General features: G+C 45.1%; 1 protein-coding gene across 1 annotated transcript; it reads right to left on the bottom strand.

Annotated features, from left to right (window-relative positions):
* Positions 1-18,696: 18,696 nt before the first annotated feature.
* gpr160 (G protein-coupled receptor 160) lies at positions 18,697-19,837 on the bottom strand. Its single transcript, XM_077232178.1, has one exon. The coding sequence runs from the start codon at positions 19,721-19,723 to the stop codon at positions 18,896-18,898; it is 828 nt and encodes a 275-aa protein (XP_077088293.1). The 5' UTR covers positions 19,724-19,837; the 3' UTR covers positions 18,697-18,895.
* Positions 19,838-23,624: the final 3,787 nt, after the last annotated feature.

Below are 23,624 nucleotides of genomic sequence, written 5' to 3'. Positions count from 1 at the left end.
GCATGTATCAGGAAGAGAAACATAAAAGGCATTATTTTCTGTCACATGGAATTTAGCTTACCCATTGCACAAGAACAATCTAGGTGTATAGCTAAATTAAAAGAACAGGACAAATAATTGCACACTAAGGTGGGCCATAACAAGGCCTCAGCCAAATGTGACTCAGAAGACCAACTGTCACAAACCCATCCTCATGTATGATGTCTGCAATGACTGAATTTGTGTTAGGGGATGAAGGAGAAATGACTCATGATTGTGTTACGCTTACATACACACCTTTGAGGGAAGTAAAAGAAACTCCCATAGAGAATTCAGAATTTGAGTTGTCTGTTGACGGTTCAGCTCAAGTAATTAAAAATAATTCAGAAACAAGCCATTAGAGTGGCATGGACCACATTAAGTGATGTTGATTACAGCAGCTGCAGGATTGGGTCAGGACAGGAAAAAACCTGGACTAATTACACACTGTAGAGTTGTTCCCCCACCTACAGGGATAGGTTAGGACACGGAACCAGTGAGGAGCCCAGAGAAGAACCTAATGCAACAGGCTTCGGGGGTCAAACTCTGCGGTGAAGACTCCCTCATAGGCCCTATCCTAGTCCATCCTTACCTCACTGTTCCTTAGGTGTCAAAGGGTTTAAGAAATAGGGAAAAGAGGGAACAACAATAGCAGACTCAGAAAAGTTTACAACCCTAGTGTTTGAACAAATACTGCTCTACTGTCTAGCAGACTCTGAAAAAGTTTACAACCCTAGTGTGTGAACAAATACTGCTCTCCTGTCTTTTGTTTTCTTTCTTATTCTGTGCAGACACCATTTGATGACTGTCCGGGACCCATACGCACCGACCTCGTTGTAAGGAACTCAGCTTTTTGGAAATATTAATAATCAATAATATCTTGTTATTATTAATTATAAATATTTGGGTCAGTTAATTGGATTAACTTGATGTGGCTGAATTAATATTACAATCAATTAATCAGTTCTTCCAACGAACTAGTTTGATTATTAATTTATTCTAACAAAGGGTATCTTCCATGGCCACCGAAGAATAATTATTTCTTCGCCTGTACAGTACTTTGAGCCAGTAGCAAAAACCGTGATCGTAAAGTGACTTGTATTGCAAACAAAACAGAACCAAATACATATTATGTACAAGTTTTATTAACTAAATATAGATATTTATATGAATATAAATAAACTAAACAACATACACACATGAATACATAAATAGGTTAGTGATAGGATGAAATTGGAAACCGGAAGAGGGTCTATCAGAAGAACCATCAGAATTTCATTTTCACATTTCATTGAATTGAATACTTGCATTTGTAATGGGAACAATTCTTGAAGTTGTTGAAAATTGGAGTCGTTGATGGTTCCGGCAGTGTCAAGTGGAAGTTGGTTGAGCGTTCTCTTTCTCCAGGAACGCATGACTGGTTTGGTGAAGGCCTGGGACTCTGTTGAGGCCACGCCGAGCACCCAGGAGAAGTGAGGAAGTCGGAAGGATGGGTGATTGGAGTCGTTGTTGGTTGGAGTCTTTGTTCCAAAACTCCTGAGATTGTCCTTGGTTCTTTGTGAGAGAGTCTTCTCTCTTTTCCATGAGGCCGGATCTGGTTGGAATCGAGGCCTGCTGGGCCCTGGGGCCCCCGTGGAGGGGGAGGGGGCTCCCCAGTCTCACCAGAACAGTGTTGCGGCTGGATGAAAAAACTAAGAGAGGGCGGTCACTGTTGCCTGCCTCTGATATACCTTGAGAAAGAACCAACCCCTAAGGTTTGAATGGACCTATGAGTAAGGTGACATGTCCGAGAGGGGAAGCGGCTCTTAGTTGATTTATGGTCTTTGTCCCCAGCATGCTTAGACTGTTCATTCAAGCTCAAATAGACATAACAAATTCACATTGCATTCTAAGAGAAGGTGATGTACATCAAAGTGTGTGTCATTAAATGAGGATTAATTTGCTAGGAAGCATGATAGTAATAGTACACGAGACAGTAAATCATCACAGTTTCTGTGAGGCATGTTCCTTCATAGATCAGAGTAACACCGCAAAGTTTATTTAATTAAAGATGGTCTCTCTCTCTTAAGCATGTGGCGCATGTGGCCACATTCCTTTGAGGTCGTAAAGTCTGTTATCAGTCTTAAAGTGTTCTGTAACCGGACACCCGGCTGACAAAGTAACTTCATTTGTGAGGTTAGTTTTGGGGGAGAGTTTCATAGACCTTTATATTCATTAAATATAGTGAATATGAATAATTAGTGTGTGTCTGATTGGTCCAGACCCTACATCGTCATCTGCGTATGAAGCCACAAGAAAACCTCAAGAAAACGACTAGACCCACTGCCGAACCAACTATCACGAAAGAGAAAAAAGTACACAACGCAGAGACACACATACGAAACCTTCAGTCATCCATCAACATGATCAAGATTGTCGTACCAGTAACATCACAGACACTCTCGCTTCGCACAAGATAATGATCTTACAGAACAGAGTGGCCTTGGATTCAACGCAAGGAGGAGCCTGCACCATCATCGGACCTGAGTGCTGCACCGGGTTAATGGATCCAACAGAGAACTTGGACAAAATCCAACAAGACATTCTTGCACTTTCAGCAAAATTACTCCAGATGACTGAAGATAATACTTCATGGTTCGGAAATTTGTTTGGTAAACTGTGGATATGAATAAAGGAAATAGCAATTCTGCTGTTGTTTCTTCTACTAGCGTGCTATCTATGCGTCCACAGTATCAAGTGTTTCATTCAACAAATGACTCACGCCCCTCACAAAGAAATGACAGTTCCAAAAAGAAAAGACTATTACCCTTAAGAACTTCACGGACCCTAAAATTGCATGTTTGTTTCTGTGTCAGCATGCAATTGCAGAAACAGCAACACAGAAATATGTGCCTGTAACGATCACAAGTTACAAGAATTAACTTTTAAGTGTCTAAATTTGTATTTTGTGAGCGTTATTTAGAACTCTCAAAGGGGGAAATGTAGGATTACAAATTTTATTTAAATGTTTAATTTAGATTTCCAATACAATAGTATTTTATATTGAGAAAGTTTATAAATGATGAGACCAGGAAATCTCTGCAAACGGTAGGGGTTCCCAGCGGGATATTCCTGACTGTCCCATCTCAGTACGAGAAAGCTAGGCTTTTCCTGTTCCCATTGTTTTACCGGGTGAAGAGTCATGCTGAGCAAATTTGAACACGTGCTATTTTATTACTGAGACCATTTGTCTTGGAGTTCTTATCTCAGTGCGAGAAGTCCTGCACCGTTCTGTTCTCATGTTTCAGCTCATTTACATGCTTTGTTCATCACAATGTAATCCCTCCCCTTGAAATGTATATAAACTACAATGTAAAGTTCCCTTAGTTAGACTTGGTTAGACTTGACTTGACTTGGGTAAGATTTTGGACCAAGCAGACTACAGCAAATAAAGAATCCTGCTTAAATAAGTCTCCTGGTTTTCACTTCTGAGTTTTTCTACACTGAAGAAGGAAGAAGTTTACAACAGACTGAAACAACACTTCAGGAGCTCTATGTTTGAAGCAGAAATATAATTCGAACCTGTTTTATACAGTCTATGGTCCTAACGCTGGCCTAAACTAAAAGTTTTTTTAAAATCTTCATAGATTTTCAAAATGTGAGAGACCACTAACAGGCTCTCAAACCCATAGACTGTAAGCTCAAAACCAGAGTCCTGTGTGTGAACACATGGAAAATCTCGCAAAATCTCTCGTGTAACGTGACTTGAGTAAACATGGTAGACGACGGACAAGAAGAAATGGTGATAACAGCGTTTGGACCATGTAAAAAGCAGTCCCTTTTTACATAAAAAAGAAAGAAAAACATTTGGATGAAGTTTTGGAGACCATTTGCGGAGCTCACCTCCAGCTTGTGCAGTAACGTGAACAAGGACTTTACATGTTACTGAGCGAGCTGGAGGTGAGCTCTGCGATGGAAGTTTGCTTTCTGATTGGGTATCGTTTCGTTCAATGCCAGCATTTACACTGCCATAGATATAAACACTAGATGTCGCCTTGGCTACGGCAGTTCATTGGAACGAATGTGTCAAAAGAGCCGCCATCTTGAAACAGGGGAGCCCCTCATCAGCGTCAATGTAGGAAAAGGTCTAACGGAAATACAATCACCATAAATCGTCATGAATGCGATTTTCTAGTTGTTTTGGTTCGTTCCAACGGTCAGACATGTATTTATTATAGAGTCCAGAGAAATTTTGTAAATTTACAAAATTTCACAATCTTGTGAAATGTAATCCCTTCCCGTCTGGTTTTTAGATTTGGTTCGTGTGAACATCCATACGCAGCACAAAAGACCAGGATCATCCATGAATTCAGCGTTACCTAGCTACTTCCTATGACAAGACCCCTGTTCCAAGATGGCGGCGGTTTTGACGCATGCTTAGAACCCCAAGGCGACATCTAGTGTTTATATCTATGTTACACTGCAAGTCTTAATGCACAGATCCGATCTTTTGGCCCAACTGTTTACACCATAGACTGTAAAAAAAAGATGGACGACGCCCCTTCGCTCTCTTCCATTGGCGAGAAGTGAAGCCGCCATTGTCCCGATATGGCGCTGACATCTTTGGACTTGAGTCTGCGCAGTTGCGATTTCGGGACCAGACATGCGCAGTAGTGAGCAGGAAGTAAAGCCGCAAAATCAACGTCCCGCCCTCACTCTCGCTGAATCAAGCGCAAGCACGCGCCTCTGCTGCAGAACAACACATTATATCGGTGTGAAATAATTAATCATAGAAATTTAGATATTCAATTTAAAGCTCCAATCTCCTCAGTCCTCCAAAGATCCCGAAAAAAAGTCAGTTGGTGCTTCAGTGACTACTTTGCTCAGAGAAGCTGTCAATCACAGCTGTCAATCATGACGCCACAGCGCCGTTTTTATAGCATCAAATAACTAACTAAAAACAAACTTATTTTAAAAACAAACACTTGAAATTACATCGGTGTGATAAAAACTACAGTAAATGACAGAAACTATCTTTGGAAAAAAGATATGTGAAGTGTAATTTAATTGTTTAGTTGGTCTCACGTCCCATTGAATAACATGGGGAGGCTGGGTTTATGAGCTATACTAGGATCGGTCACCGGGTATGGCGCCCGGAAGGTCCAAAAATAGGACTAATGACTTGTCATAGGAAGTCACTATACTATAGCCACTAGACTGACTAGGCCAGCGGTGGATCTGTGTACTCTCCTCACACAGCGGGCGACCCATTCTCCTCAGCGAGCGACTCACTTTCCTCAGCGAGCGACTCACTCTCCTCACACAACGGGCGACCCATTCTCCTCAGCGAGCGACTCACTCTCCTCACACAGCGAGCGACTCACTTTCCTCAGCGAGCGACTCACTCTCCTCACACAACGGGCGACCCATTCTCCTCAGTGAGCGACTCACCTTCCTCAGCGAGCGACTCACTCTCCTCACACAGCGAGCGACTCACTCTCCTCACGCAGCGACTCACTCTCCTCACTCAGCGGGCGACTCACTTTCCTCCCTCAGCGACTCACTCTCCTCACACAGCGGGCGTATTATATCACCTTTTTGTATTTCAGCTTATAACAGATTATTTTTTGATAACAATATTTAAGTTATATTAAATTGTTTTTAAACTCCAGTTGTATTGATAATTTTTAGAAATTGAAGTCAAGTTTATAATTTTTTTAACTTTTTGAGTTAGCGCAGCTGGCAGTAAAATAATGGCAAAAGTTTTTGAAACAAAAAAGCCTGTTGAATTGCACTACTTGAAAAAAAATGTATTGCATAAACCATGATTGCATTGTATTTTTAGGGCTTGCATTTTTATGGGCTGAAATTCAACATGGTTGAATATGTAAACTGTGAATATTTCAATTCAAACCATTTCAAACACATTTTCATTAATCAAAAATATTCACCTTTCATATTTCACTTCCAAAATATTCAAACTGATTAAAAATACAACCTATAATATTCAACAGGCAATTTTCGGTCCATTTTATTTCACTTGGCAAATTTGCTTCCACAAATTCCATAGTAAATTCAACGTTGACATCCAGGAACTGTAAGAATGGGCTGATATTCTTCGACCGATCATAATCTCCATCTGTTGTTAGTCGATCTCACCAGCAGGGGGTGCAAGCGTGTGTTGTTGACAAAGAGAGCAACAGTTAGAGCAAGCTATTCATTCATAAAAACTAATTTACAGCAATGTAAGTGTATTTGTGATTATTATGACAGCTGTGTTTTGTTAAATTCAGTGTCTTCATGGTTACCTTTCCTGTGTAGCCTACATGCATCTTTCTCTACCGTGAATGAGATAATGTTTTTTCCCCTGATGCGGATGTACAGATGGCCTACAATGTTACATTTGAGGTAGACATATATTTATCTTGGTTGTTTAGTGTTTAATGTGATATATACTAAAACATCATGGTGTATGTAATGTAACTATGAAATGTGTTTTACCTATTTTGATACCAATGTGAATCAGCAAAAATGGAAAGTCACTTTTTCAGAATATTCTATTTGGAAGATAATTGATAAAATCCACAGAAGCTTTACGGTGTTTTATTTTAAAGTGGTTAAACAATGTTTTTTATGCTTGTTTTGGATATATATATATATTTTTATAAATGCCACCTCTAATGCAGATTCTGTTTTCTCTGCAGTGGGTAAAAATATTTTTTGTTGATACTAGTCAATTTGATTGGTAAAAGCCATATATAGTTAGCCTGGGATAACCCAGACGAACTTCCGGCAAATTTAGATTTGCTCTGCAAGTTAGTCTGGCGAAGAGCCCATTCAAACTCGTTTCCAATCTCTCCAAATCGAGGCACCAATCACAAACGTTGAGGCGGGCTTTACAAGATTACGATCGATCTGATTGGTTTTAAGGTCTATGCAATTGATTACAGAGCAAGCGGCAACCTCCCTGTCTCCCTCTTGAAACCAACACGGAAGTGAATTAAACTGCAATTCATCGACTGGCCGCTTGAGGCTGACTGCAAAAGTGAGCCAAATCTGTATCTCCCCCATGTTAAAATGCCCAACTTTACAGCCGAAAAAATTATGTTTACAGCCTGGTGCCTTAAGTTGTTTTGGTCTATACAGCTAATTTTGCCCTTCATGACAACTGTGAGGGGGGTGAATTTTTTTATAACTCATCCGTTTAAATTATATTAAGCATTAAATTCCTGCATAATCAAGGGCGTGGCCACTTGAGTGACAGGTGGATTGCCGCTGCTGTTATTACTAGCCGTTTGTCTGCTCTCTGTTAGCCATCATGTCACCTCAGCTGATTCCAGCTGCTGAACTTGTCATCTCTGCCGTGTTTGTACTCTTTTCGGGATTATTTCATACAGTTTATTACACGCCGCCCTTATACCTTCGCCCACGCCGTTGGATTCCGTCGTTGTCGAGTATCGAGAGAACAACCAGCGCTGTTCTTCAGTTGTTTTCCTCTGTGAACATGCACTCATGGATGTCTGAGTTGCTTTTTGGAGTTCAGATTTAAAAACGTCTAAGGTATAGAGGCCACACTCGTTCTGCTGTAACTTACCGTTGATCTTACGGAGCAGATAGACTATGTTATAATATGCTTTTAGTGTTCAATAAAAAGTAACGTTACCGTCAGATTAAATCCTGCAGGTGTCAGTGCTTTCTTTTCGTCCCTTAAATGAGCGCGGATTTCTAGTGCATTACTTGAACTTCTTAGGTAATATCTATCAGAATTTAAAATGGACTGAATAAAGCTCTCTACGAACTTGACGTGCATTGCCGCGCTGACTGACATGTATGCGCATTTATCACTGTCACACACACACACACACACACACACACACACACACACACACACACACACACACACACACACACACACACACACACACACACACACACTCAGAGCAAATATTGTAAGTTACTGCATGAGAATAATAATGCATCACAATACACGTTAGTCTCATGGTTAGTTATGTCTTTTAACTATTATAGTATTTCCAAGGGCAAAAACATAAACTTTAACTATTGGCTTTAGGTCTACTTCAAGTCAGCTGTCACTTTAGCGCGAGGCCAGTAGCACATTAGCTTAGCCTGAGCAAACTCGATCACGTCGAGCTAGGCGGGCGTAGTTTCAGCATCCAGGCACCTCAACACCACCCACGTCCCGCCTTTTTGCCCATTTTCGCTTATCCGGGAGTGACGCACTGTGACGCGCTTCCAAGATGGCGACGAGTGACTCCGCCCACTTTAGGCTTCAAAAACGCTCTTCAGAAACCTACGGGTGACGTCATGGATACTACGTCCATATTTTTTTACAGTCTATGTTACAGAGCCATTTGAGCGACGTCCGTTGGTGACGCCCCTTTGGAAATGAGCTGTGAATGAACCTGCCCCAGACCCTAACTCAGTTATGACTGAGAAGGGTCTTATTTTAACCAGGCTAATATATAGTGACTTAAAATGTATAGAATTTGACATGAAAGATGACAGTTAGGGGGAAATTGCCTTTATAAATGTAAAAAAAAAAAAAAAATCCATTGAGAGTCAATTTAAGATTATTGGTTCAGAATAAATGACTTCCCACTTTACTGTTAGTTATTGCACCACCACATTATTTTAAATTGGTAGAGATTTTATTATAATATTAGGTCAACGCAGCCTACATGAGTGAGTCGCCAGCTGAGGAAAGTAAGTCGCTCCCTGAGGAGAATGGGTCGCCCGCTGTGTGAGGAGAGTGAGTCGCTCGCTGAGTGAGGAGAGTGAGTCGCTCGCTGAGGAAAGTGAGTTGCTCGCTGTGTGAGGAGAATGGGTCGCTCGCTGAGTGAGGAGAGTGAGTCGCTCGCTGAGGAAATTGAGTCGCTCGCTGTGTGAGGAGAGTGAGTCGCTCACTGAGGAGAATGGGTCGCCCGCTGTGTGAGTAGAGTACGTATACAGATCCACCGCTGGCCTATCAGTGGGAAAGTCAGTAGCTAGTGGCTATAGTATAGTGACTTCCTACGACAAGTCATTAGTCCTATTTTTGGACCTTCCGGCCCGCCATAACCGGGGGGCGATCGAGACGCTTTGGCTTCACTTTTCAGGGCTTGTGCGGCACACTTGGTTTACACAGTCACGACAGGACTAGTAACCGATATCGACTCGGTTACTAACCTAACCTCGGTTCCCTGAGAGGAGGGAACGAGTATTGCGTAAGTAGCTTACGCTATGGGAAAACTCCTTTTCTCGAGAATACTGAAGTCTTTATGTAAAACGCATTGCAGCTGCACAGCTGACAGCAATGAACGAAGGAAGCTCGGTCATTGGCTGTGCTGCGGCAACTTGCTCGAAGCAATGACGGGGCGACTCTGAATGCGCGACCAATGAGCGCGCTTCGCGCCCGCGCGCGTCAAGATGGGCGTGGCCAAGAGCTATTTATTGGGCGCCCCGTCATGAGAGTTCTTTAGGTTAAAACGACTGAAGCGAACTAACCAAGCACAAGGACGGCAGCTTACTCAATACTCGTTCCCTCCTCTCAGGGAACCGAGGTTACGTTAGTAACCGAGTCGTTCCCTTTCGAGAGGTCTCTCCTATTGCATAAGTAGCTTACGCTATGGGAACACCATGCAAAACGCCGTGCATGCTGAACTTCGCCTTATGATAGCCAGAGGCAGGTGCCTGAGCTGAAAAGCACAGTTATCATACAACTAGCCGGCAGAGGCGAGCTTTATATGTGGGACAAAAATACAGAGCGGCTAGAAGGCGCTCAGTGTGACACAAGCACATACATAATCTAGATACGAACTCGTAGTTCAACTAGCATCATGCTGATAGTACATTGGAATGCAATGTCGGGACCTGTAGGTTGTAGAACCTGATAAATGTGGACGGTGAGGCCCAGCCTGCCGCCGCACAAATATCCTCGATCGGTATCCCGCTCGACCATGCCCAGGAAGAAGCCACACTCCTGGTGGAGTGTGCTTTGACTCCCCAGGGGCATTGAAGTCCCTTAGCTTCATAAGCCAGTGCTATAGCCTCAACTATCCAGTGAGAGATTCTCTGCTTTGAAACGGCGGAACCTTTCGTACGGCCGCCAAAGCATACAAACAGTTGTTCTGTCTGTCTGAATAGGGCAGAACGCTCCAAATACACTCTGAGAGCCCAAACGGGGCAGAGTAGATTAGCGTCGTGTTCGTCTGCTGGAGACGACAGCGCAGTTAGGGAGATAACCTGTGCTCTGAAGGGAGTGGTGAGCACTTTAGGAATATACCCATGTTTCGGTCTAAGGACGACCCTGCAGTCGTTAGGTCCCGAATTCTAGGCAGGCAGTGCTTGTCGAAAGCGCGTGCAGGTCGCCCACTCTCTTGACCGAGGCGAGTGCCAGCAAGAGCGCAGTCTTAAGCGAGAGCTGTTTAAGCTGCACGGTTCGGAGTGGTTAGAACGGGGGCCCTTTAAGAGCGTCTAGGACAGTAGCTAGGTCCCAGATCGGCACTGAGGGGGGGGCGTGAAGGGTTCATCCTCCTAGCGCCCCTTAGGAAACGAATAATTAGGTCGTTTCTTCCCAATGGACGTTCCATTACAGGGTAGTGTGACGCTGTGATGGCCGCCACATATACTTTGAGCGTTGAGGGGGTGCGGCCCGCCTCCAGAAGCCCTTGTAGAAAAGCGAGTAAGTTCGTAATCTTGCATGTTTCAGGGTTCAGGCCCTTGGCATTACACCAGTCACTGAACACTTTCCATTTCTGAGCATATAAGCGTCTCGTGGAGGGCGCCCGCGCCTCAGCGATGCTTTTTAGTGCTCCGCTCGTGAGGTTCCTGGGAACCCGTTGAGGGGCCATGCAAGAAGGGCCCACAGATCGGGGCGGGGATGAAATATCATCCCGCTGGCCTGACTGAGGAGGTCTGGCCTCAGTGGAATCGGCCGTGGTGCAGATTGCATTTGCATCAGATGTGGAAACCATGTTTGGTTCTTCCAGAGTGGGGCTATCAGAAGCACTGCGTTTTGCTCCTCTCTGACCCGACTGATGACCTGTGGCAGCATCGCGATCGGGGGAAAGGCATATAAGGGGCGGCTCGGCCAGCTCTGGGCGAGTGCGTCCGTGCTTTTCGTGAAGAAAAGAGAGCAGTGCGCGTTCTCCTTGGAGGCGAAGAGGTCGATCTCCGCTTCGCCAAAGGTTTTCCATAACCACTGAATCGTCAGCGGGTTGAGAGCCCATTCTCCTGGGAGAATCTTGTCTCTGGATAGCATGTCTGCCCCCTGGTTCAGGGCGCCTGGCACATGCGCTGCTCTCAGCGAGCGCAAGTTGTGCTGGGACCATAAAATGAGTCTCCTGGCCATTGAATGCATGGAGCTCGACCTGAGTCCACCCTGGCGATTTATGTACGACACTACCGTCATGTTGTCCGTTCGGACCAGGACGTGTTCGTTTTTTAGATGTGGAAGCAGGGCTCTGAGAGCCAAAGCGACCGCTTTCATCTCCAGACAGTTTATGTGTAGGCGCTTCTCCGGGTTCTCACCCAGACTCACGCCTGACTGGTACCAGTCGGCGGCTTTCCAGTGCGTCAGGGCTTTTATACAGCCGTGGTTCGCTCTGATTAAAAGGTGGCCCGAACGCCACGCGTGAGTAGGGACGCGGCTCTTGAGCCAGCGTTGGAGAGGGCGCATATACAACAATCCTAGCTGGAGTACGGCCGATGCTGAGGCCATGAGACCGAGCATCCTCTGAAACCGCTTGACGGGGGCGCGCGCGCCCGCCCTGAATGATGTTGCAAGGCGCCGGTTGGTGAGCGCGCGCTCTGATGAGAGACGCCCTGTCATTTGCATCGAGTCTAGAACTATTCCCAGGAAAGAAATCCTCTGGCTGGGAGATAGTATGCTTTTTGCAAAATTGATTCTTAGACTCAGGCATTCTAAATGGCTGATAATCCAAGATCTGTGTGTTATTAACTGACTCTCTGATTGTGCTAGGACCAGCCATAGAGATAATTCAGTATTCGCACTCCCCTTCGTCTCAAGGGGGAAAGTGCTGCATCCATACATTTCGTGAATGTATGGGGAGCCAGGGACAGGCCGAACGGAAGTACTGTGTACTGGTAAGACTGTCCCTCGAAAGCGAATCTCAGAAACGGCCTGTGATGAGGCACTATTGGAATGTGAAAGTAAGCATCTTTCAGATCCACTGAGAGAAACCAATCTCCTGGGCGTACTTGCGCGAGGATATGCTTGGTTGTTAACATTCTGAACGAGCGAATCATTAGTGCTTTGTTCAGGTGTCTGATATCTAGGATGGGGCGGAGACCGCCATCCTTTTTCGGGACGAGAAAATAGCGGCTATAAAAACCTTCCTCGCTCATAGAGGGGGGAACAGTTTCCACAGCGCCCTTTTCTATTAGTTTGCGCACCTCGGTGTGAACACTCCTTTCTCACTTTCGTCTCGACCACAGTCGTAAAACGTGGTGGTCTGCGAGCGAACTAGAGCGAGTATCCGTGCTTTACTATATCCAATACCCATTTCGGCATATCTGGAATGTTTTCCCATGCCGCTGCGTGTACAGATATGGGCTGAATACAGGCTAGGGGCGGGCCGCTGTGACGTAGGGACCCGGCCAGCAAATCGCCTGAGCTCGTAGCTCTCAGAGGCGCGGGCGCGCGCTGAGCAGCTGAGTGAATGGGCGCGTGTGTGATTACAACAGCGCGCGCCGTGTCTGTAAAACTCGCAGCCTGAGCTGGGGTTGTGTTTGACACTGTAAGGACAGTGTTTATAAGTGGGGGTGCATAAACAGTGGTAGGCACACTCGTCACTTTTATAATGTTTCCCGCTTTTACTGGGGGTGAATTTATAACTGTGTGAACAGTGCTTGTGTGTAGTGGTGCGTATATGACCGTAGGCACGTGATCTACATTCATGGGGCGCGCAGCCTGAGCTGGGAATGAATTTGGCACTGTTTTGACAGTATCTGGGAATGCACACTTTGTGGACATGTGAACCCTTAGTGACACAGGCAGAAAAAGACTCTTTTTGTGTTTTCTGTGCGTCGCCGTAAAAATGGCGTTTGTTGCAGGTGAGCGAGCTCTTTGACTGGCCCATTGACAGCTGTATGGACATATCCAGCCGCCTGTAAGGGGACTGGGTAATGTTTGAGCTTTTGCAGAGAGAGCGGTCCGGCTTTTGCGAGACACACACTCTCTCTTCTCATTCCTGTGGCTAGGATGGCTTTAAGGCTCAGGGTTCAGCACAATCTTGGGCCGAGGACCCCGTCGCTCAGACGGCGGCTTGCGGTTGTGAGAGCGCGAGCGGCGTCGAGTGTCAGCCTGAGCCTTTGGCTTTCCATCCGGTGGTAGAGGGTGGGCAGAGATGATTGGCCACGGCCTCCTCGAGGGGCGGTGTTCCCTCGTAGACTCTTTCCTTCGCGCCGTCCACAGAGGAGAGCGAAGAAGAAAAAGAAGGCTTTAAGCGCGCAGAGTGGGGGGCTTTCCACGACTTGGTGAGTTCGTCGTGAACTTCCGGGAAGAAGGGAGAAGGCCTTTGCCGAGGGGCCTGCTGGCGCCCCTGCAGAAACCACTCATCCAATCGGCTCCGGGTTGGTTCTTTGGGAGAAGACCAATCGAGCCCGAGTTCTTCCACGGCCTTAGAGAGGACACGGATAATCTCGGTATCCATGGTGGAGCCCCCGGTCGTGCTAGCTAGCGTCGACGGGTCGGGGTCGAGAGTGGAGCCCGGCCAGTCGTCCGATGCAGCGTCGATGGACAAGCTGTCATCTATTCCCCCATCGTCCTTGGACGCGCCGAAAGTCACAAGGCCCACCGCTCTGCTAGAGGGGTGTAGGTCCGGCTGGGTGAACTGAACCGGCGGTGGGGAAGGCAGGAGCGGCGGTGAAGCACGCGGAGACTGGCTCGGCGTGACGTCACTGAGCCTCTGTGAGCGGCGCTTTTTCTTGCGCGGCTCAAACAGAGGGGTGGCGGCGAAAGCGGCGAGGCGAGCCCGCAGTGCGGAGAGACCCAGGTCATCACATTCCGGGCATCCGCGCTTGGTCAAAGCAGCTTCTGCGTGGTCCCGGCCCAGGCAGCGAGCGCAGATGATGTGACGATCCCTGTCCGGGAGAAGGTCTCTGCACGACGCGCAGGAAGGCATTTGAAACAACGCCTCAGAAAATTGCTCTTTTACAAGTGTCGCGGGGCGAACAGATGTAAAGATACTTGCGTGTGTGGCACGCCGGATGGCTCAGTAGGATGGCGTTCGAAGGCGGCTGAAGGTGCCGACGTCCTCGTAGCAATCCCGCTGGTATGCTTTTCGACGGCGGCGAACGCTTCAATAATCCGGAGGATCCAGCGAAGAAGGTGTTCGCTGAAGGAGATTAAATCTAAAGAACTCTCATGAGGGGGCGCCCAATAAATAGCTCTTGGCCACGCCCATCTTGACGGGCTCTGACGCGCGCGGGCGCGAAGCGCGCTCATTGGTCGCGCATTCAGAGTCGCCCCGTCATTGGTTCGAGCAAGTTGCCGCAGCACAGCCAATAACCGAGCGTCCTTCGTTCATTGCTGTCAGCTTTGCAGCTGCAATGCGTTTTACATAAAGACTTCAGTATTCTCGAGAAAAGGAGTTTTCCCATAGCGTAAGCTACTTACGCAATAGGAGAGACCTCTCGAAAGGGAACTGTGTTTACTTTAATTCCCGCCCAAAATGATTTTCGGGGATCGGTTTACTATGCACATGTACGTAGACACTGGTTTTGAATGGCCATGGTATTTAAACTATTTAAAATTTAAAGCTACAAAATGTTGTTGTTTTTAGGGGTCGCTAACCTCTTACAATAACAAAGGCGTAGGTTGATGGATCTATTAATGTTTTTGGATGAATGAATACATTGATATCTTTAACATGACTGTGGTATGAAGCAGGTTGCGATTGCTAATGAGAGACAGATATCAGCGCCACAAGCGAGTCCCACAGATATAAAGGAATAAGGACATTTCATTCTACCGAACTAACCCGCAAGTGCTGAATTAATACTCACACGGGTCAGTTTATTAGACGAATTAAACTTGTGAGGTAACGCAGCGCTGTTTCACTTGGTCTACTACACTATCACACTAAACTGCATTTGAGTAGGAGTGTCGAAATTTAATCGTTTCTACGATGCATTGCGATGCAGACGAGGACGATTCGGTGTCAGTTAAGTAATAGACCGTAACCAATTATAATGTACTGACGCTTTTCTGACGTCATTTATCGCGTGTGTGCTTTGTAGCATACAATGGCAGAGGGAGGCGAGACGCGAGTGCGAGTTATTTAAAATATGCTCCAACTACTTTTAAAGCCTAGCCTACATCTGGGCACATTTCGGCTTTTATGAACAACCTGGTAAGCACGACCTGGAGAACACAGCGCTGTGTGCGCTCATGTCGCACACAAATAGAATATGGAGGAGGTAATACCACTAACTTGATAAACCACGTTAGCCGTTTTCACTCCGAGCTGTTAACGTTAGGCCTGGCAGAGTCTGACTGCTTTAGAGTAAGCGGATGAGCTCCAACGTCAGACGAATCCACAGCCAAAAACAAATCATCAACCCGTCACAATAATTTTCTCTGCTTTATGTATCCGCACCCGATGGTCAAATTACAATTATTCTGTGATGTTACACTTGATTATAAATGGATTACCGTCACCTCCAACAGCGGACTCCGCGACGGTTGATGCGGGCATCTCTAGGGTAACATTATATACACCGATGAATGAGCGCTGTTTTTTAAATGAACATTTCTTTAAAACAAAATTGATTTGATATAATTTAATTTTCTTAAAGTAACACCAGGTAACTTTTGCTCTCGGGGTCCCCCTACAGTGGGGAAACAGTATTGTCCTCTACTACTGTCGTAAACTCTGTCATCGTGCATTTGTTGACAACCATGATAGCCCTGAACACTGTAGGAGGAGGTCACATGCAGGTGTTCTGCTTGCGTGCGAGTGAAATGTCTTCATCCCAGGTACAGTGGCATATATTTTAGCATGTCATATGAATATAATTTCATGGGTTTTATTTTTTTTCTAACGACAAATGATCGCGATGATCACGTTTACAAGCCAGTGTCATTATAGTAGCCTAGTCTATTGGTTACCGTTTTACTGAATCTATATGATACTTCAATGCAATGTTTGAGTGGTAGATAATAACCATATATCGTCAATATTATAATATCAAGCTACCATAAATAAATCTGCAAATTTTACAAATCGATTTGCATTATAGCTTGAGGCAAGACAAATAATCATTACCTGATTCATGAAGATAAACGGAGGATAAGATAGCTTCCGTAACATAGTCAGGCAGACAAAAAAACACCCCAGACTACGGGGTGTCATTAGTTGTTGCGTTAAATGTTACCCAGATAAATTAGTGCTATTTTCTGATTGGCTAACAACCCCAGACGAACAACACCCGAGGAGATGCGCTTGAATTCATGCCTGTTCCACAGTGAGAGCGGCGCGGCCAGAGTTTTGGGCGCTGCGGCATATTAAATATATTACAATTAGGTTTTCAGCGTGAGAAATACAATGTGTGGCGGGAGAGCGTGACAAAAGACCGAAATGAGTGACTGTCACGCTCAATGCGTGACACTTGACAGCCCTGCGATTTTAAGTAAGGGGGTGGTGGTGGAAGTGACGTATATGCCGTAAAGCAGTCGAGTTTTGTAGTTCTCTTTGTTAGCCGGTTACTACCCGAAACCCGAAGTTTAAAAGTACGATTAAAAACGCTACAGACGCCGTCAGGCTATGGCAGACGTGTCATTCAACCTATTGTAAGTCGATGTACCATCACAAGACTTGGAAATATATTATGAAGGTTGAAAAGTTACCTGGTGTTACTTTAATGGCACGAGACGAGACGAGAATACTTTTTTTCCGAAAAAAAAACACATAAATAACGACTTTATTCGACTACTCCTTTTCTTCCTTGTGGGCCTGAGACGAGAGTTCAAGAGATTTCCACGACGCATGCGCGAGAACTGAGAAGAGGACGTTCTTCTTCTAATACTTCTTGTTCAGTTCTCGCGCATGCGTCGTGGAAATCTCTTGAACTCTCGTCTCAGGCCCACAAGGAAGAAAAGGAGTAGTCGAATAAAGTCGTTATTTATGTGTTTTTTTTTCGGAAAAAAAGTATTCTCGTCGCTTGATAAACTTATAGTTGAGCCACTGTAGGCACATGGAATATTTAAACATGTTCTTTAATGACTTTCTGGGCCGTCAAGTTTCATTCCCTCTGGCAGCCTATGTAGCAGTGATCCACCTCTCAGATTTAATCAAAAATATCTTCATTTGTGTTCCGAAGATGAACGAAGGTCTTACGGGGTTGGTACAGCATGGGGGTGAGTAATTAATGACTTAATTTTCATTTTTGGGTGAACTAACCCTTTAAACTGGAATGTCACTGCGACTTCCCGAGCAGGCGAACACGCACACACGCGCTCGCGCACGCACGCACACACACACACATCTTTTTAAGTAAAATTGAGGATGCAGTGCATCGTAATGCATCGCGATATCGAATCGAACTTAATCAATGACATGATAATCGTAATGAACCGAACCATGAGACCAGTACACCCCTACATTTGAGTGTGTTGAAAGTTATTGTATTATAGTATAGTGAAATGTTAGTCTATGTGTTAGTTTGTCTGTATGAGACTAGCAGTAAGCTAGATCAACATTAGAATAACATAATGATCATATTCTAACATTTCATCATGTTGAGCTATATAACATTGATTAGTTTTATGTACATTTCCTCACCTGATAACAACTGGCATGATGTTTTGCAGTGCAAAATCTGACGAAACACTAAATGGTAGTCAATAAAACGAAATATTTTTCTTTTATCTACAGCTCAAATCTAGAATTCTGAACTGAAATAAAGTAGATCAATATATATTTTTAATGAATTCGAATGAATTAACCAAAGGGAGACAGCGAGAGAGAGAGAGAGAGAGAGAGAGAGAGAGAGAGAGAGCGCTCGCACGTACGCACGCACGCGAGTGAGTAGTCAAACTTGTTGTAGCCTAATTACAGCGAAGTTATCACCTCATTGCTGAGAAATATAATATAGATTTCAGTAGTGAAGCTGTTTTATTTAGCCTATAAAAGTCACGGGTTGAAACCCAGCTCTTGAATGTTTTGGTGTTCGCGCAATTTCTTTTCTTTACAAAGATAAATATAAGGTCCCACCTCAATAAAAAGCTGGGAGCGAGCGCAGGCACGTCTGCCTCATAATACAACATTAAAAAGCTATCTTTGTGAATAAACGTTTCATCCTCGCCTTGTGGTGGCTTAGAATTCAAAGGAGAATCGGATATGCGTGTTTAGATGTATCGGATGTCCAGATATAGGATATCTGATTTAAAAACACATTTGGAAGTGGCATGATCAGATGTGAGTAAAATATCGGATTTGTTATGCCGGTGTAAACGCGCAGCCAATGTGACAATATACAGACGGCGTGCAGATTGTTTTATCGTAATTATTTAACATGTTGGATATATTTGCAATTTAAGACACCTTACACCACAGGAAAATCAAAAATAATGAGTAGAACCATCAAGAAATCCGGTAGTGTCGGAAAGGGAGAATTGGGCCCAAAATTGGCTCGATTATCTTGTGCTGCTTTAAATTGACCTCAGTAGTCTTTATGTGCTGGTCTAATATTCACTTTTATTGTACTAAAGAGAATCATTTTTTTAACAAACCACATGTTTAATTTTCTTTTTGTAATGCAAACAAAAAAAAAGCAAATATGCATACTCCACAAACATTTAGTGTTTTAACTGCAGTGCGGTCAGTTTGTTGTCCATAATTCCACTCGTCAGTTCCATATGTAAAACAAAAGTAGGCTACCAGGAACAAAAACCATCTGTAATGGTGTCGCTTTTCTGGGAATTTGGTGCAAAAGAGCGGCCACACAGTGCCATAGCGACAGAAAAACTGTTGAGGAAACACAACCAGACAACGTTTAACTGCAGCTGCGCATGCATCTCTATCATTAGCAGAGGTGCGATGATCATCATAACGAGAAACGAGGCCCATGTGCTGAGAAACGTATGCATAACCCGCCTTAAACAAAGCAAACAGCATTGTTGACTAGAATCCAGAAAAACCTGCACCCTCCATTTCTCAAACGGAGCATACGAGTAAAGAATGACGAAGGTGACTGTCAGTAGCAACACAACAAGAATCTGAGAACTCTGAGGGCTACTGAACAGCTTGCATTGATGCTTCTCTTTATCTCCAAACAGTAGAGCAATGTCAGGCACCCAGAAAACATACAAAGCTGCTAGAATCCAAAGGAGACACACTCCAGCAATGTAAGTCAGCTTTTGTGTCCAGGATGTGTGTCTTGAGCTTGATGATAGTGTCCAGAAGTTATCTAGTCCTACAAGGAGGAACACTGGCCAGTGGAGGATGGCATAGATAAAACAAGCAATCTGAGTCACTAGGCATATGTAGTACCGTGTGAAGTGCCAGCCTGAGATGCTGACGTCTTCCAGATATAAAATAGCTGTGAGGACAAAACTCAAGAGACTGTCAATCAGTGCCAAGGAAATACAGAAGAATCCCGAGAAAGTCCGGATCATGTAGGGTCGCTGTATCACGACAACCAGCCAGTTCAGGAAACTCTTGAGCCACAGAACCAGCAGAAGAGAAGGGATTGATGTGTCCATGGTAAGGCATAGTCCACGGCAGAAGTCACAACAGTCAGTCACAGTTCTAGTTTTTCTTGTAACTGGCCAGCAGTTTCTCACTGAAACATTTTACACCAGCTGTCAGTAGACACACCCTAAAGTGTACTAACGTAGAAAGTCTAAAGTCTACACGTCAAATGAATAGCCCTTTATTGGACGTTCATTATTACTAGTAAATCATGTATGTGCATCATTTTCCACACAATTGAATGTAGGTGTGGTTTTACCTTTCTTTAAGTTAATCTGTTTTTAGGTATTGCTGATTCAACAACACTACTCATTCAACAACTTTATTAAAATAGATCTAAAATTGAAAATGAAAATAACTAAAGTAACCATAGCAGCAATACAGTACTTTTATTTAAAATTGATTACAATATTTATTAAAAAAAGTAATAATAATTCATACAAAGTAAAAATTTTTTATTAATAAGCTAGTTGATGAAAATGCTTACACAGTGACAAAACATTTACTCTTTTACAAAACATTTACAAAAACTTAACGTCAACATGTTGAACAAGTCTGCTGGCTCCAGCTATGCATTAACAGACAGACGTGAACTTGGTTCCTCACTGCACTTCCTGTGTGAATGATACTGTGTGTGTGTGTGTGTGTGTGTGTGTGTGTGTGTGTGTGTGTGCATGCATGTGAGGGAGACAGAACAGGGGGGAGCTGACAGCACTGCGAGAGTAACAAGCTTACTAAGTGTTGTCAGCTGCACCCATAGACAGTAAAAGTGCAGATCGTCAACAGGATCGGTAAAAGGTGTGAAGGCAGCGGCTATAGCCCTTAGCTCAGTTCACTGACATTGCTCACAACCCGCCAAAATTTAAAATGGTTGATGACATCAGCGGGGGCTAGCGCCGACACATCGCTGGGCCCTTAGGGCGTTCTGTCACTGCGCATCAATGGCTAATGATACACGTCAGTCAAAGTTATGATCAAATGGGTAAAAATGAATATATATATATATATATATATTTTTTTTTTATATATATATATATATATATTTTATATATATATATATATATTACACACACACACACACACATATATATATATATATATATATATATATTACATATATTATATTTACATTTTTAGATTTTGACAGGGCCAGCAGAAGGCCCTGATGGCCCTGACAGCCCACCTCTGCTATTGTAGATATTTTGCTAGTAACCTTTTTAAATGTTATAAAGCAGTTTAAATATAGCAGAGCCCTAGGAACGACAAAAAAGTAAAAATAATAATATATCAGCTGTTTTTGCATTGGTATTTTGTAGCCTACGGTTTCACTTCAAAAGCAGAACGTCGCTGGAGGACGGAGGACGCTAGTAGTGAAATAACTGAAGAAGTGCAGCTATTGACATTATATTAAACCTATGATGAAAGAATGAAAAACGACTCGGTTAGTAACGTAACCTCGGTTCCCTGAGAGGAGGGAACGAGTATTGCGTAAGTAGCTTACGCTATGGGAAAACTCCTTTTCTCGAGAATATTGAAGTCTTTATGTAAAACGCATTGCAGCTGCACAGCTGACAGCAATGAACGAAGGAAGCTCGGTCATTGGCTGTGCTGCGGCAACTTGCTCAAACCAATGACGGGGCGACTCTGAATGCGCGACCAATGAGCGTGCTTGGCGCCCGCGCGCGTCAGAGCCCGCCAAGATGGGCGTGGCCAAGAGCTATTTATTGGGCGCCCCGTCATGAGAGTTCTTTAGGTTAAAACGACTGAAGCGAACTAACCAAGCACAAGCACGGCAGCTTACGCAATACTCGTTCCCTCCTCTCAGGGAACCGAGGTTACGTTAGTAACCGAGTCGTTCCCTTTCGAGAGGTCTCTCCTATTGCGTAAGTAGCTTACGCTATGGGAACACCATGCAAAACGCTGTGCGTGCTGAACTTCGCCTTATGATAGCCAGAGGCAGGTGCCTGAGCTGAAAAGCAAAGTTATCATCCAACTAGCCGGCAGAGGCGAGCTTTATATGTGGGAAAAATACAGAGCGGCTAGAAGGCGCTCAGTGTGACACAAGCACATACATAATCTAGATACGAACTCGTAGTTCAACTAGTATCATGCTGATAGTACATTGGAATGCAATGTCGGGACCTGTAGGTTGTAGAACCTGATAAATGTGGACGGTGAGGCCCAGCCTGCCGCCGCACAAATATCCTCGGTATCCCGCTTGACCATGCCCAGGAAGAAGCCACACTCCTGGTGGAGTGTGCTTTGACTCCCCAGGGGCATTGAAGTCCCTTAGCTTCATAAGCCAGCGCTATAGCCTCAACTATCCAGTGAGAGATTCTCTGCTTTGAAATGGCGGAACCTTCCGTACGGCCGCCAAAGCATACAAACAGTTGTTCTGTCTGTCTGAATAGGGCAGAACGCTCCAAATACACTCTGAGAGCCCTAACAGGGCAGAGTAGATTAGCGTCGTGTTCGTCTGCTGGAGACGATAGCGCAGTTAGGGAGATAACCTGTGCTCTGAAGGGAGTGGTGAGCACTTTAGGAATATACCCATGTTTCGGTCTAAGGACGACCCTGCAGTCGTTTGGTCCGAATTCTAGGCAGGCAGCGCTTGTCGAAAGCGCGTGCAGGTCGCCCACTCTCTTGACCGAGGCGAGTGCCAGCAAGAGCGCAGTCTTGAGCGAGAGCTGTTTAAGCTGCACGGTTCGGAGTGGTTCGAACGGGGGCCCTTTAAGAGCGTCTAGGACAGTAGCTAGGTCCCAGATCGGCACTGAGGGGGGGGCGTGAAGGGTTCATCCTCCTATTCGTTTCCTTAGGAAACGAATAATTAGGTCGTTTCTTCCCAATGGACGTTCCATTACAGGGTTGTGTGATGCTGTGATGGCCGCCACATATACTTTGAGCGTGGAGGGGGTGCGGCCCGCCTCCATAAGCCCTTGTAGAAAAGCGAGTACGTTCGTAATCTCGCATGTCTCAGGGTTCAGGCCCTTGGCATTACACCAGTCACTGAACACTTTCCATTTCTGGGCATATAAGCGTCTCGTGAAGGGCGCCCGCGCCTCAGCGATGGTTTTTAGCGCTCCGCTCGTGAGGTTCCTGGGAACCCGTTGGGGGGCCATGCATGAAGGGCCCACAGATCGGGGCGGGGATGAAATATCATCCCGCTGGCCTGACTGAGGAGGTCTGGCCTCAGTGGAATCGGCCGTGGTGCAGATTGCATTTGCATCAGATCTGGAAACCATGTTTGGTTCTTCCAGAGTGGGGCTATCAGAAGCACTGCGTTTTTCTCCTCTCTGACCCGACTGATGACCTGTGGCAGCATCGCGATCGGGGGAAAGGCATATAAGGGGCGGCTCGGCCAGCTCTGGGCGAGCGCATCCGTGCTCTTCGTGAAGAAAAGAGAGCAGTGCGCTTTCTCCTTGGAGGCGAAGAGGTCGATCTCCGCTTTGCCAAAGGTTTTCCATAACCATTGAATCGTCAGCGGGTTGAGAGCCCATTCTCCTGGGAGAATCTTGTCTCTGGATAGCATGTCTGCCCCCTGGTTCAGGGCGCCTGGCACATGCGCTGCTCTCAGCGAGCGCAAGTTGTGCTGGGACCATAAAATGAGTCTCCTGGCCATTGAATGCATGGAGCTCGACCTGAGTCCACACTGGCGATTTATGTACGACACTACCGTCATGTTGTCCGTTCGGACCAGGATGTTTCGTTTTTTAGATGTGGAAGCAGGGCTCTGAGAGCCAAAGCGACCGCTTTCATCTCCAGACAGTTTATGTGTAGGCGCTTCTCCGGGTTTGACCAAAAGCCGGAGACAGGCCTGCCCTTGTAAAGGGCCCCCCAACCTATTTTGGAGGCATCTGTCGTTATCATCTTTCTCCTTGTGTTCACACCCAGACTCGTGCCTGACTGGTACCA

Source organism: Siphateles boraxobius, unplaced genomic scaffold (assembly GCF_051911475.1).
Source record: "Siphateles boraxobius isolate OS27281-9 unplaced genomic scaffold, OSU_SipBor_1 1, whole genome shotgun sequence".
Taxonomy (NCBI): domain Eukaryota; kingdom Metazoa; phylum Chordata; class Actinopteri; order Cypriniformes; family Leuciscidae; genus Siphateles; species Siphateles boraxobius.
The sequence above is the reverse complement of the archived record's forward strand: the minus strand, read 5'-3'. Positions and strand labels throughout refer to the sequence as shown.